Consider the following 14,918-nt stretch of genomic DNA (forward strand, 5'->3'; position numbering starts at 1 on the left):
GGCAGTGGAGCTGGGGAAGGGGCTGGAGCACAGGTCTGAGGAACGGCTGAGGGAGCTGGGGGTGTTTAGCCTAGGGAAGAGGAGGCTCAGGGGAGACCTTATCACTCTCCACACTCCCTGATAGAAGGTTGTAGCTGGGTAGAGGTTGGTTTCTTCTCCCAGGTAACAAGTGACTGGACCAGAGACAATGGCTTCAGATTGCACCAGGGGAGGTTTAGGTTTGATATTAGAAAATATTTCTTCACCGAAAGTGTTGTCAGGCATTGGAACAGGCTGCCCAGGGAAGTGGTGGAATCACCATCCCTGGAAGTATTTAAAAGATGGGTAGATGTGACACTTAGGGACATGGTTTAGTGATGGACCTGGCAGTGCTGGGTTGATGGTTAGACTTTCATCCTAAAGGTATTTTCCAACCTAAATAATTTAGTAATTCTATGATTCTAAGTCTTATCTGTGCAGATTTCCTTCTGTTTGGACACAACCGTGTGCTGCTTATTAATATTTCATTTGTGCACATGCACGCAGCTAAGAGTGGTGCTTATCTATGCATAAAAAGGCTATTAATAACTGATCCTGTGTGTACCGATTATTTGCCAGAATCTTATTACAGAAGCAATTCTTTTTGCCCAATTCCACCCTGGTGTTAGAGGCTCCACCTACTTATGCTTATACCATCTCCATGCCAGCCCATAATTTTTTGATTATGTATATGAGAAAAGCTAAGAAAATCAAGATGCCTAAGGATCTTCAAGCAACTCAATAATTTTTACAGAAGAGTTTAAGAAGAATTATTTGGAACCATTTATTCCTTTTATTTCCTGCTGGCAGTGCTATTTCCTTCACTAGAGATACCTGGGGAAAGTGAAAATGTGTGTTAGAGCCAAAGGGGGGTGAATTTAGCTGTATTTTACCTACAGAATTTGGTTTAGACCCTGGTCTGTTATGAAGCTATAAAAAGGATTAACGGGATTGTAATCAAAGATGCAAAACCAGGTTAGCTCTGCTAAGCAAAAAAAAAGAGCATTACATTGAAGTAAACATTTATGGGGTTACCCCTACTTATAGAGGAGAAAATCATCCATGCCTTGTGTGAGCATCTGGATATATATTTTAAAAATGAGGTTATATATGGTCTACTGGACTTTATTTTTTGTCTATATGGTAAAAGATTTATTAAAATCAGCAAGAGGAAAATTAATCAAGAGAGTTCTTGCAATTTCAGGTCTATGGTGTCCATTTGGAAAACAGGGTATCTTTTTGTAGGTGGTGGGTTTTTTTCCCCCTCAACACTGGTACGAACTTTAATTAAACCAGGTACCCATATGTTTACACAGAAAGACAAATAGTCTGTTTATTTCGGCAGCTGTTCAACAAGCCACCAGCACAATCAATTAGATTAATCCCAGGAAATAAAACTTGAAATAAAGATGATACCTGAAATCATTTTTATTCATGGTTAGAGACCATGCAGATTCTTTTGACAAGTTGAAAAATCTTATGGGTGATGTTGAAAACTTCAATGTACAAGTGCTAATTCAATTTGAGGGCAAAAAAACCCTGTCTTGATAGAATGGTTTCTGTAGAGATATTACTGGAATAGCAAACCCCCAAGCAATACAAAGGCAGCCTGAGTATTGTATGCTCATTACCTGAATTTTCAAACACTTAACAACTGAGAAAAGTATGAATATGCAAAGCTTCCAGACTCTGACCAACATTTTCCTTTTTCTCTTCTATTCCTGGAATGAAAAAGCCAGCGGTTTATGTCAGTGCATATATATAACTGCCATTAACTCAATTTAAAGTTGCATATGATATAAGGTCACAGGTCTCTAACTCAGCAGAACATTTAAGTAAATCAGCCTGTTCACCAGCTGCAGCACCTGAAATATGTGTGTGAGTGCTCTGTTGAGCTGGGGCTAAAATTTCATCTCTTGTATCTTCACAGCTGTTCTGCAGGGGAGATAAAAGGTGGACCGGGCATAGACAGCATGATATTAAGAATTTATTGAATCACAACAGTGGAGATTTAAAATGCTAAAATGGGAATGAATTCTTGCCTTTAATGGTGAGGATCCTAAATAGTCATACTCTTCTCTAGAAAATAAGACACAGAAAAGAGAGACTTGCACTGAATGTCTTATATGGGGGAATGGTTTGAATAAGAATTGCCATCCCATGTGGAAGACCCCTTGACCTCCGTGAGCATTTCAGGGGCTTACTGCCAGGTTGAGTCTGAAGGCTGCAAAGGCAGTGTTAATTTGCCTAATTTTAAGTTCTAGGACAGATCGTGCAACCTCTTGTTTGCATTATGTCTGAATATTTTGTGGCAGCATTTTATGAAAGGTAACGGATCAGCCCTGATGTTGTAACTGGAAATATGAAATACCACAAACTGTACATCACAGTTATTCTGGCATTGTTGCCTGACCCTTATCTTTTGCTTTTTCTCACATGAGCAGTGCCACCAAATATTGATAGACAAAAAATTCCCCTGAGATTTCTGTGCAAGACTTGGGGTCCTATGCTTGCTGATGAATGCTCAAAGCTTTAATATCTAATCTTGAATAAGGGTCTGTGGTTTTTTTTAAAGCTAAAATGTTGCTATAAATAGAGAACACCAGTCTCTGCAGGTTAAGGCTAATGGGTCAATAATGAATCTGTTTATATTAGATTGTCTCTTAAATATAAGAAAAACATGTTTTAAAAATTAAAAAGCTGAAGAATGACACATGAAAAAAAGCCACTGATGTGCAATGAATGCTTTTGTCGTTTACAAGCCAAGTTTTTATTCTGTACAGACATTAAAGGATTTATTCTGGGCATTTTCTTCCAAGATAGTTGTAGTCTTTCTCCTTCCTGCTAATTCTTGCTGATGCTGTTTGTAAGTGACTTCTCAGCTGCTTGAGTCCCTCGATCATAGGCTGGAAAAGATCTCTAAGATCATCAAGTCCAACTGCTCCCCCAGCACTGCCCTGTGCACCACTAAACCATGTCCCTGAGTGCCACATCTACATGTCTTTTAAATACCTCCAGGGGTGGTGACCCCCACTTCCCTGAGCTGCCTGTTGTAGTGCTCAACAACACTTTTGGTGAAGAAATTTTTCCCACTATCCAATCTCAACCGCCCCTGACACAACCTGAGGCCATTTCCTCTTGTCCTATTGCTTGTCACTTGGGAGAAGAGATTGACCCCTGCCTGGCTACAACTTCCTTTCAGGTGGCTGTAGAGGGTGGCAGGTAGAAAAATATTCTAGGTTATGACAAAAATACTGAGGCTCCAAGGAAAGAGCTTGGGAACAGCTGTATTTTCTTCAGGCTCCCAAAGTCCTGTGGATGGGACCTGTTGGAGCATGTGTTTGCACCTTCTGTTCAGTCTGAATGCTCCTGTTGTCTTTCTGTGAAAACCAAGAGGCCAGTTGAGCACCATGGGGTTGTGTTTCAATGTGGAGATAGGCAGCGATGTGCCCTGGGAGCTGAGAAATGCTTCATGATCCTTAGTGTATGCTAAATTACAGTGGAGGAGTGAAGGGGGAATGTCACTGCAGTCTGGAAGTGTGGCTGGGATTTGAAATAAGACTTGCTAAAAGCACAGCTGCTCACTCCAGCATCTCCACAGTGAATTTTCTCAATGGAAAAATTTTCTTCTGGAATTCTTCATGTCTCTATAACTTTAATCTAAAATGTGAAGTTTCTGCTTAAATGTTGTCTAAAAAATGTGTCCAACTACATGCCCACTGTAAATGTGTAGTAATTTATGTATTAGCTAGCACATACACATTTTACTGAGCTGAAGAAATTAGGTTATGAGAAAAGAAACCTGGTGGTCTTCAGAGCAATAAATCACTTGTAAAAAATGCATCTCATGAAAGAAAACAAGGGAGGAATGGCATCACTTTTATGTGCCTAAGCTTCAGAGCATGACTCAGTCTTAGCTATGGTGAACACTGCAACTACTGACTGGGATTTATGGCTTTAGCTGCTGTGTGGCTTCCTAGCTGAGAAATGACAAGTAAAGTGAGCAGTAACCAATATGCTGCTGCTTTTTGGAGTTGTACACCTTTCCTAATAATCAATTCAAATTTCTGTTTGGCCATCATTGCTAAAGATGACCAGAAAAAAGGGCCTTGTGAGAATAAATGAAGCATCCTATTGCTTCAGACTGTGCTATGTCTGACTTGTGCAAAATGACTTGGTGTTAACTCTGTAGCTTTCCTTTTGCATAAGAAGGCTGGCTCTGTACTTTGGAATGCTGAATAGAAAATTAAAAATGCAGGCCAGTCTTCGGGAACATTTTACTTACTGTTTTAATAAACTTTTGTTTATGCCTAGAGGTGCCATTAAATTACCAGCCAGACATTAATATACAGTACACAAGGGATCTTGTATATAAGCAATGATTATTATTGTGTGACTCAGATGGAGCTTGCTGTGCACCCAGAGAGCTGCTGGACGGGAGGTGAAGAGGGAATACCTGTCTGGATGGAGAGTGGTGCTGCTTAGGCAGTATTGGATGTGCCAGTGGGTTGGGCATGTTTAGAGGAAAGCCATTTTCCCACAGCAGAAGCATGATGCAAGGGGACAGTGGTCATGGCAGAAACACCTCTGCTTTCTTTCACAAAATGACAGATGGTAAGCACATGGTGTGGATGATCCTGGAGCTAATGGTACTAAGCATTTTTAAGCCAACTATTACTCTGGACCCACTTTAAAAAAGAGCCTTATTTCCCCGCCAAGCATCTGCTTCAGCTGCTGATTCTGGCTGTGCAGGGATGCTGGAAATGGTTAATTTCCAAGCATGGCTTCCTTCCTATGCCACTGTCTCCAGAGTGAGAACAGCACCTACAGAAGCAAAGACGGCAAGAACGAGCTGGAGTTAAATGTGAGCTACAGACACCACACTGGAAAGCCTCTGAATAACAGGGTTGAGAGGTAAAATCAGGGTGATGTGCCTTGCTGCAGGTCTTGTGATTGCCTCCTACCACAGACAGGTACAACTTCAAATGCAGGATTGCAGGAGTGTTGTAAGTTCATCTAGAAGGAAGAAATTCAAAATCCCTCCAGCTCCTGAAAAAATGTATGCCAATTAATTCTGAATTGGGATTTTCCTTTACATTTGATCTACTTAAGAATGCACCACAAGGAAAGCTTCCTGTGAGGAAAGCTTAGAAATGCTCTCAGGGAAAAGGCACCATCGTAACTCTCCCACTTCCTAAAGGGATCAGGGTAGAGCTCTGCTTAATGCACATCCTCTAAAGGAATTATAAGGCCCTACCTCACACAGCCTCTTTAGGTTCTGCTGTAAAAAACCCCAACCAGATGATCCTCCCCATCTCTGCTCTAACTTCCCTACTGCGCTTGCTGACTGACTTGTACCTACTAAAAAAATAAATTAGTTCCTTCCCTCGCTTACTGCAGCTCTAGGCTGTGGCATTAAAGCCACTTACATGGAAGGGAACGGGGGAGATTGGATGAGACCTGTGAAATGAACAATACAAAATCGCCCAAGGATGACTGGTGCAGCATAAGCTGGATAGATGTCAGGCAGGGAACAGTGCTGCTTGGAAGTCTTTGTCAAGCCCTGATTATGTTGTAGGAATATATCAATTTCACAAAAGAATAACTCTGTTTTCCCTGGGAACAGGAAAGAAGGCAGAGCATCCCAGGAGTAGACCTATTCAGCAATGTCCTGGTAAAGGCGTGGGGCAGAGGCTGAACATGAGAGAAGGGAGGATGAGAAGGTTTAGCAGCTGTGTTGGCTGTGCCAAAAAAGCAAGTGGTGGATGTTTGAGCCCTGGATATGACAGAGGTGCAAAAGTTTTGCCTCCTGGTTAGTGAGGCAGCAGTAAGGGAAATGAATTCACAGTGCAAGGAGAGCAGCAGGCTTGGATAGAAATGACTTCCCCTTCAGGCTCTGTCCCTCATGGCTCTGTTTACCTTGAGATAGTTTGGATCCCAAAACTCCTATCTCAGTCACTTTAATCCTCTGCTCCCCTGCCATCTCCTTCTCTTTGTTTAAATAAGCAGTTTGGGCTGGACACTTCTGGAATAACAACTGCATCCAAAACTTCCATCAGATAGTGCTGACTTCATGATTTGTATCTGATTAACTGCCAAAAAACCCAGGCAGTCAGATTTTCCTTCTATTTGATGGTTGGGGGGGCTGTGTTTTTTTCTGTGGTTTTGTTTTCCATTTATGTCATTATTTGCCAGCAAAACACAATCGTGTCCTTTGTTTTAGTTCAGCTTTATTCCCTTTTCCTCGTGTGATACCGTTTTAGGCACAAAGCGTCCCAGTTTTTTCATACTTCATAACTTATTAATGCTGCAGACTGTGGGATGAAGAGTTGTCAGCAAATTCATTTTTTATGTATTGACAGATATAATATCTGATTTGTTATTAAATAGCTTTTAAATGATTTCTTACTCTCTGGTTACATTTTTCCTAATTATTTAGCATATTTCCCCATAACTTATCTCCCTTCTTGGCCCCGCTTCTTCTTTTTTTTTCCTCATCTGCTTTCTCATTTGACATTTTTTCACTTACATGTGAATCTGGTCAACATCAGACATACCATACCCCATCTATTAATGTGCTCTCATGCCTCTCTAGGAGAAGATGTATAAGAATGTGTTCCTCTCAGGACTGACATATGCAGCACTTAGAAGAACTTACATTCTTGTGACATCACTTCCTAGTCTGTTTTAAATCAAGGCCAGATAGGCTGGGATCAAATGAATATATTTGCAAATACTGTGGAATTTACTTCAGTGTGGGTAAATGATGGCACTGTCAAGTTATGTGTCTTTGAGATTCCTGTGGAATGCATTTTGCTTTTCTCCAGACTGAAGGAGTGCTGGGTCCTGGCCTGTGGTGAAGACAGGACACAGTAATGACCTGCAAAGGTCCAAGAGGTGTAACAAGAGGTGCCATTATTATGATGAAGTCAAACTGACAAATCTCAGGAAGTGCAAAGCTTTCTCTGGCATTCTCCCTCAGGGAAGCTGGTGAATTGGCCCTGTTTCTTTGAATCTTTAAACTCTTAATTAATATTAAAATTTAATTTAATAGACACAAGAGAAATAAGGCTCTACCTTCTGTCCAGCTAAGAGAATACAAAGTTTGGAGCACGGGCTGCCCTTCCTTTTGGTCAATCCCTTCTTCTAGAAGATAAAGCTGAAGCTCCTAAAAGCCAGCTTTCAACAACCTTGAGACAAACCTCCTAGAAACTTCTAGCACCTGATTTCCCAGATGGCTGCTCCTTCCAAACTCGACCTTTGTGACAGGTTCCTGATTTCAGAGCTAGAGGGGCTGGGGTGACTGCTCTCCTCTTTCTGCTTTCTGTGATTTGCAAGCTCTTCCCATTATGAGTGGTTAATTACTCTAAAAGCATTGTAAAACTTTTGCATCTGCACATCTGTGCATCCACACCCAAGAATAAATCTCCTGCTTCTCTGCTATAGAAGTACAGCACAGATTTTTGAAGTGAAACTTCTCATGTTGTAGGTATTTTGGTACCATGATTATAATATTAGAAGGTTGTTTTTGTAAGCATAAGGAGAAAAAGATATAAAGGTATCCCCATGTTATCTCTGAAGTATTTTATTTAATAGGTTAAATCCAGCTGTTCATTGGGAAATTGTCTAGGGAAGCTATTTCCTGTTCTTGCTGTCATTTTTCAGGTTTAAATATGTACAGCTTTCCATGGTTTAGAAAAATAGGTTTTTTGTCTTATGTTTTTGAATTGCAGTTGAAGAAGCCCATAATCTGTATCAAGAGCACAGCTTTATTATGCCAATATCTTTTCTTTTCCTTTTTTATTTTTTTAAATGCAACCTTCTGAATACATTATAGCCTTGCTGTCTACTGGGAAACCATATTTCTGTGAAAAAGTGATAAACATGAAAATTTCTCTCAATCTGTATAGTCTCTTGGTAGTCTAGAAGGAAAAGTCAAGAGAATATCATGAGTGGAGCATCAGTAAACCAGGTTCTGTTTCTGTGTAAGGACAAGCAGGTTCTAGGAATGGGATTAGCAAAACCCCCACTTGTTATCTTTTAGATTTTATTCCTAATGCCTGAGATTATCTCATGAAAATTTCAAACTGAGCTCTTAAGTAAAAGAAAAATTGCTTATTTTTTGAATAACTAAATATGTAAGAGGACCTTTTATCACAAGTTAAAAACAAGAAAAGTATTACGCATTAAGGTCTCTGGGGAAAAAAAAGATCAGACCATAATAATAAACCCAAAGATTCACAAAACCTTTCATCATCTTATAGCTTCTATTTAGAAAGCCATACTTATGTGTGTTTAAGTCCCATTAAGTGCTGTTCTAAATTGAATTTGTACATAATTCCTGCTACTGCATTATGATAAGGGTAGTAAGTCCTGCAACTGGCAATACCTAAGTGTTTATAGGTATTCAATAATATTCAATAGCAGCAACCAAAAGACCCCTTGCAGATGCCTAAAGCAGCATAAGCACCTAGGCCAAGACAGAATAAAGACTTGTAAATTTCTCTTCCACAAGGAAATCCAGCTAATGGGATCAGTACAGCAATCTCTTCAAGAGCCTGAGAAAATCTGAGATCATGCTACTAAGTGCTTGTGAGAAATATAAATGTGTTGTAAACCGCCTCCCATATATTTCCACTTTTTCTCCTCAACTTTCCTATTTATAATTAACACCTCTCTTTATCTTGTTCATTCTGAATATCTTTGTTCTTTTCAAGCTAAATTATTTAATACTATCTCTTCCTCTCGTTTAAGCTCGCTTTATCTGGTGATCCCCTCTCCTTTATATTAAAATCTCTCCTGTCTAAACACATAATCAGATGACATCTGCTACTCAGGAGCATAAAAATCCTCGCACATTCCCTAAAATAACTGTGCAGTTATTAGGCAGTGAGGTACATAGTGCAGATCAGAGGCTGGGCACACAAAAGGAATAGGCTCCACATGGCACAAAGAGGAGCCGGCATCTCGGCATCAGTTACAAACCACACAAGGCTGGTTGTCCAAAATGTGAAGCCCAGAAATGTCCAGTCCACTCCTGCATCTTTGCAGACATGAAAAACAGTCCCTGCTCACATGAACAGTCCTGTTGGTTTCAGCAGGTAGCCTGCTGAAACCAACAAAGGCTTGGTGCCACGTAGCTACACGTGTCACAAAGCTTTTGTATTATGCAGAAGGAAGCACAAGGGCCTTTGGAGGCAGGAAAGCATCTGCAAGCCCCAAGGTATGTTTGCAGTTGAACAAAAATGAAAATTTGGTCATGTGAAATCAAAGACAAGCTAAATTCTTGTTCCTGTACTAGGTCTAAGCTACAGCTAAATACACGCCAAAATGTTTTTGTACAATGTAACAGAGAATACACATACACATGTGCCAGACCATTCCAGATCTGTTTGAGTCCTGGTGTTTAACTAGAATATATGTATTATCTGTATGGGAACATGAGGAGGAATGTGAAATGTTGCAGGAGACACTTTTGGGTGACAGGACAGACACTGGATTGTCCCTCTCTAATAGTGACCAAATGCCTCAATACAGATGATAAATTCCCTGATAGCAATAGTGATGCTGTCTTGCAGACAGATTTAGGGTGTGCAAGTGCCATGCCAATTATACAATTCACATGTAGTGCTCTCTTCCTTTCTGTTCCACTCTAGTGGGACAGGGCAGGGCTTACAGAGTGCTCTCTTATTTAAAAGCAGTAACAGCTTCATCTATTTAATCTAAAAGACATACAAGCTTATCACAGTAATAGCAGGGCAGCTTTAAAAAAAATAAACCAGCAAAAATGTTTTTGTAGAAGTCTGTTGACCCGCAGCTTAGAATATCTGCATATGATTTTAAAGATTACAAAAGAAGAGGGCCTTGTGAACTTGTGTATTTTGTAATTCACTTGGCAAAAGATATTTATTACAAAGTTCAGATCTTTTGGAAAAAATGTAAAGGCAAAGCATCCACTTGAAGCAACAGAGCCTCATTAAAGCTTATCTTTTTATTTTGAGTATAGATGGAAGGTCTGTTATGTCTGATGACCATTTGATTTTGTGGGGTTTTCTTTTTTGTTTGTGGTTTTATATATATATATATATATATATTTCTTAAGTGTTCTAAATGTGATACCCAGTGAGATATCTCATCCTTCTTTAGACAAGGAGAAACAGGCTTGGGACTGTGCACAGGAAGTGACCCTTTGGAGGGGAAATTGAGAAGCGTCTTCCAGAGCCTAGGACTGAAACTGAAGTTTCTAACTTGCCCATTACATCTGCTGTGAGTAAATATCTGAAACTTGTTGGCAAAATTAACTAGAATTAACTTGAACAGTAAGCAAAATTAAAATTTTGTGATTAGTATCCACTTGCAAAGAATGAGGGGCAGGATTACTACCATGTAAAAACTGTGATGCAAAAGCATGGTGAGACTGCTGTCTTTATTGCAGGACTGAATTTTATTGCCAGACTGAGCATCCTCCATACCTGCCCTTCTTTCCATCCCTCTGCAGCTTCTTCAGGAATTGACACTGCAGCAATTTCATTCTCTATGACACTTCTAACTTCTGAGTTAACTTTTGGCCTAAACAGATTATTCATTATGTTTTTTCCTGAATTGTGCTGAATCTGCTCCTGCCTTCTAGACCTGCTGGTGCAGTGTGAGGCCTCTGCATCTCATAACACATCAGCCTGGCTGGAACCCCTAGGAACTGGGTGAAAAGTCTACTTCCCATCTCTGCTAGGAGCTCCAGGGCTGTGTACAAATTCACAACAAAACCACCTGGGAAACCATGGACATCTGCCTGCTCTCCTGCTGTGTTCAGATCAGAGGGCCTGTGCTCTTGCTGGTGTGCTTTCAGAGCCACATACAAAAAGATATGCATGCTCTGATCCATGAATGGTGCAGATGTCCTGGAACTAGGGCCACTTGTGAGTGAGTACCCACAGAGAGATTTAATATAGTTTATATGACAAACATCAACTGTACATCTTCATCTGATTTATCTCTCCTGCACAGCAATCAAATCCTCCAACTAATCAAATCCTACGCTCGTTATAATCACAGCTTGCTCCAGATGAACACATTATGCATTTATTTTCTCCCAAAACAGCCAACCCGCAGTGGCTGCGCTGGGCAAATGCAGTGAGGTTTTGCAATCTGTCTCTCCCACCTGAGAAGAGAGCGAGGGTCAACACGTACTCCAGTAAACTTCAGTAAAGCAGTGAAATGTATAATCATTTTAAACCGCACAGTTTGGATCTGTTTGCGGATGGGACAATGCACGTTCCCTCCCATATCCAAAAATTTCGTCCACGTTTACGCAAGTGAACCTCCCAGAACACGCAGGGATATACCGCTCTTGGAGATCGCAGCTGAGCTTTCAGCTGTAAACATTTATTTCCTTGATAGCAGAAAGCCTGTGGCAGGGCTATTCCTTGAAGCCTGAATACATCCGCAGAGGCTGTGCAGGATGAACTTCCCTAACTGTTTAGGAATCACGCAACAGAGCAGCCGTGTGTGCGAGAGCCCTGCGGGACGGGGCAGCCGCGGCAGCACCGGTGGGAGCCGCTGAGAGACAGCGCGTCTCCTGCTTTATCCTCTCCTTGTTAATGCGACTTGGAGCGCGGTGGCCGGGCAGGGGCTGGGCTGATTAATCCACCGGGGAAGCGCCACAGGAGGGGAACAGGGAATGGAAAACGTGGGTCGAGCAACAGGATGAGGTTTAACGATGCTGTTTTAGTGGAGGTGTTTTTAGCACTGAGGGAAACAAGGGAACGGCCCGCCGCTGGGAAGTGGCTGGCCCGGGACACACCGCGGGCGATGCTGTCGGTGCCACTGCCTTTGGGTCTGCCCAGAACGGACAGGCAGGCGCTCTGTGGGAACTCCAGGGCGATCCCGATTCACGTGCCCCTGGAGGCGGCGGCGCAGCGCCCGGACGGGCGGGCGGGCGGGCGCGCACGCCGGTAAGAGGTGCGTGACGCGGCGGCGGCCCCCGCCCGCCCGGCGCTCCTCGCGACCAGGGCTGCGGGGAGCCCGGCTGTCGGTGTTCGCCCAGCCACCAACGACCCGCGCCCGCCCTCACGGAGAGATCCCGGATCCCGGATCCCGCCCCGGCGCTTCCCGGCTCGCGCCCGCCCTCCCGCGCGTCAAACGCCGGCCGTCACACGGGCGTTGTAATGTACCAAAACAGCGCGCACCGCCGCGCCCGCCCTGCTGCGCCGCGCCCGTCCAGCCCCGCGCCCGCCTGCCGGCACCGGCTCCATGCCCGCGCCCTCCCCGACCCGGCCGGCGACGGCAGCCACGGCGCCGTCCCGTTCCCGCCACCGCCACCCGCGGTGTCCGCCTCGGCGCAGGGATGCGGGGCGGGGGCGGCCGGAGCCAGCGGGGGGCCGGAGCCTCGCGTAGCCGTGCGGGCGGGCGGGCGGCAGCGCGGAGCTGCGCGCCTATTAGGAGATGCGTGGTAGCGATGGCGGCGGTGGGTGAGACTTTTCCTGTCAGCGGATCCGGCTGGCCCTGCCGGCGGGCGGTGGGGCCGCGCCCCGCCCCGCGCCCACAGCAGCCCGGAGCAGCCGAGCGGCGCCGGACCAGCCCGGCCGAACCGGAGCGAGTGGCGCTGGCGGAGCCGATCCGGGCAGCGGGGAGCGGCGGGCAGCGCCATGGGGCTGCTGGAGCGGCTGCGGAAGGAGTGGTTCATCCTCGGCATCGTGCTGGTCATCGCCGTGGCGCGGCTGGAGCCCGGCGTCGGCGTCAAAGGCGGTGAGTGCGGGCGCTGTGTCCCGGTGGGGGCAGCGGGAGCCCCCGGCACTTTGCCAGCTCCCGTCCCGTCCCCCCCCCCCCCGTGCCGGGTCCCTGCCCTCCTTCTCCACCTGCTTCCAGTCGCTCCTCCTCAGGCACCCGGGAATTGCTCCCGGGTGTGTGTTCCTGTGCGTCTTTGCTCCGCACTGTACCAGTGGCTGGAAGAGCGTTCTGCTCTTTTGGGATTAGGAGGGATGGAAGCCGAGTGGTGACTGGCTCTGAATGTGCTCCTGTTCAACTAAGTCATAACTTCCAGAGCTCTGGGCATGAAGTCCTGGCAGAGCAGGGTATGGATTTCTGCCATCTGGGAGCTTCCCCGGAGGTGTATTGTGGTAAACTCTCAGGTGCTGTGTTTCGGCCAGACCTTTTCTTTCACTTTACAGTAGAACACTTGTATTTTAAAGTTTTGGGGTTTTTTTTTTTTGGTCTTGTTGTTGTTCCCACTTACTTCCTCATAAAGGTGGGGGGAAAACAGGGAAACTGATCCTGTGCAAAGTGGTATCAAATGCTTAGGGGGCAAAGCAGATCTTCCTTTGCTAAGCAGGGAGGGCTTGTGTGTTTCCCGGAACAAGGGCTGATGAAATATCCACTGTTATTTAAACATAAACAATGTATCTTTAAGTATAAACGCTGGAAGTGTCTTCTGGTTAGTTTCCATTGGAACTTCAGCTCCAGATGTTCACAGTTTTGAAGAACAAATTAAATTTTGTATTTCTTCTTCCTAATTGTTCTCCTATGGCTTAAGGAAAGGAATGTAGAACACTTCAATAGAATTACTATAGCAGTTCCACATTATGTGAGAGGAGGAAGAATCTATTTATGCTTTTATAGGCACAGTTGGTTTTTTTTTTTTAATTCCTTTTTTTTTTCTTCTTAACAGAGTTGGAGTTTGAGAATAGACAGCTTCTCACTGAGGAGCCAAGCTTTTCCCACCTCTTAGGTTCTGGGAAAAAAAGAAAGTGATTAAAAAAAAAGTATGGCTCTGAACACTTGCTGTGGCAACTAAGGCTCCGGTACTTCATGGAGTTCAGGGTAGGCAAATTCCTGCTGTGCAAGGATCCCTTCTAACATCTGTGTGCTGTTCTGCATAGGTGAATAGGACCCACGCGGAGCTTCTTGCAGGATCCATGCTGTGTTTTTGGCAGACCTTAGAGACGACTTGAAATTGATAGTATCAGGTGTTTTGTCCCTTTCTGCTTTGACTGCCGTGCTAATTGTTGGCAGCCGTGTGGGAGATCCTTTTAACTAGAATAGGAGATGATTTTTCCTCGGCTCACTTCCTGCATGGAAGCACTGTGATGGAGCATTTCATTTGATTCTGCTGCAAAGAGATGTCAGGCTTCGACACAGTATTGTTCCTGGGACAACTTGCTTGAAAAATCTGGAAACATTGATTGAAACTAGTGAGCACGTGTTCCCCATAGTGGTATCCCCTCCTCTGAAACTGTGTGATCTCAGTGCTCTGAGGAAGAAAAACATTTCTTCTTAAAAGCATGAAGAGGTGAGAGGTGGGAAGTGTCAACATGAAAAAACCTTAGTTTGTCATCTTCCAGCTGATAAAGCTGTGCACGGCAATTTGCAGGGCCTTAGCAAATGGTATGGATGGTCCAGCATCCGTACCCGTGGAACATTGTGCCATAAATAACAAAGATTTGTGTTGTTGTCACCTTCACGACATAAGCCAAGCCCTTTTTGTGTGTTTTCCTATTTGATAAATGAGCCCATTTAGTTCCTTTGTAAAAAGAATTTCTCTGACCAGGAAATAACCAGAGATGAAGGGGATCTGTTGTGACCAGAGTTCCCTGTGCTCCACGAGTGTGTGTTTGCTCTGGTGGTAGAGGTTTCTCCTGTGAGAAGGAGTTCAGGTAGCCCAGCGAAAAACCCTAAACCGGAAAAAACTGTGTCCTGGAAGAACCCATATTTTAGCCAGACTAACCCACTGCATGTCTGCTTAGTGTGTATGTGCATGCACACAGATACTCTAATCTTCTAAATGATTACAAAAAATAGGTAATTGTGTCTATAAAATACAGTTTTCTGTATAGCTGTATGTATTTATATAATCTTTCTGGGTTTTTTCTCCCATCTATTCAGTTAACATGCCATAATTTTGCAAC

At 43.9% G+C, this 14,918-nt stretch overlaps 1 protein-coding gene across 2 annotated transcripts in view; it reads left to right on the top strand.

Moving 5' to 3' along the window:
- The first annotated feature begins 12,629 nt into the window (after positions 1-12,629).
- The window catches only part of SLC10A7 (solute carrier family 10 member 7), a 139,989-nt gene continuing 137,700 nt past the window's right edge, over positions 12,630-14,918 (top strand). The window contains exon 1 of one of the 2 annotated variants that reach the window (XM_082281250.1): positions 12,630-12,762. In XM_082281250.1, coding sequence (XP_082137376.1) covers positions 12,663-12,762 — 100 coding nt within the window. In that variant the 5' untranslated portion in view covers positions 12,630-12,662. Of the gene's footprint in view, positions 12,763-13,769; positions 13,834-14,918 lie in introns of those variants that run through there. The other variant, XM_082281251.1, reaches the window with a different exon arrangement.

The sequence above is a fragment of the Coloeus monedula genome, assembly GCF_965178545.1.
Source record: "Coloeus monedula genome assembly, chromosome: 5".
Taxonomy (NCBI): Eukaryota; Metazoa; Chordata; class Aves; order Passeriformes; family Corvidae; genus Coloeus; species Coloeus monedula.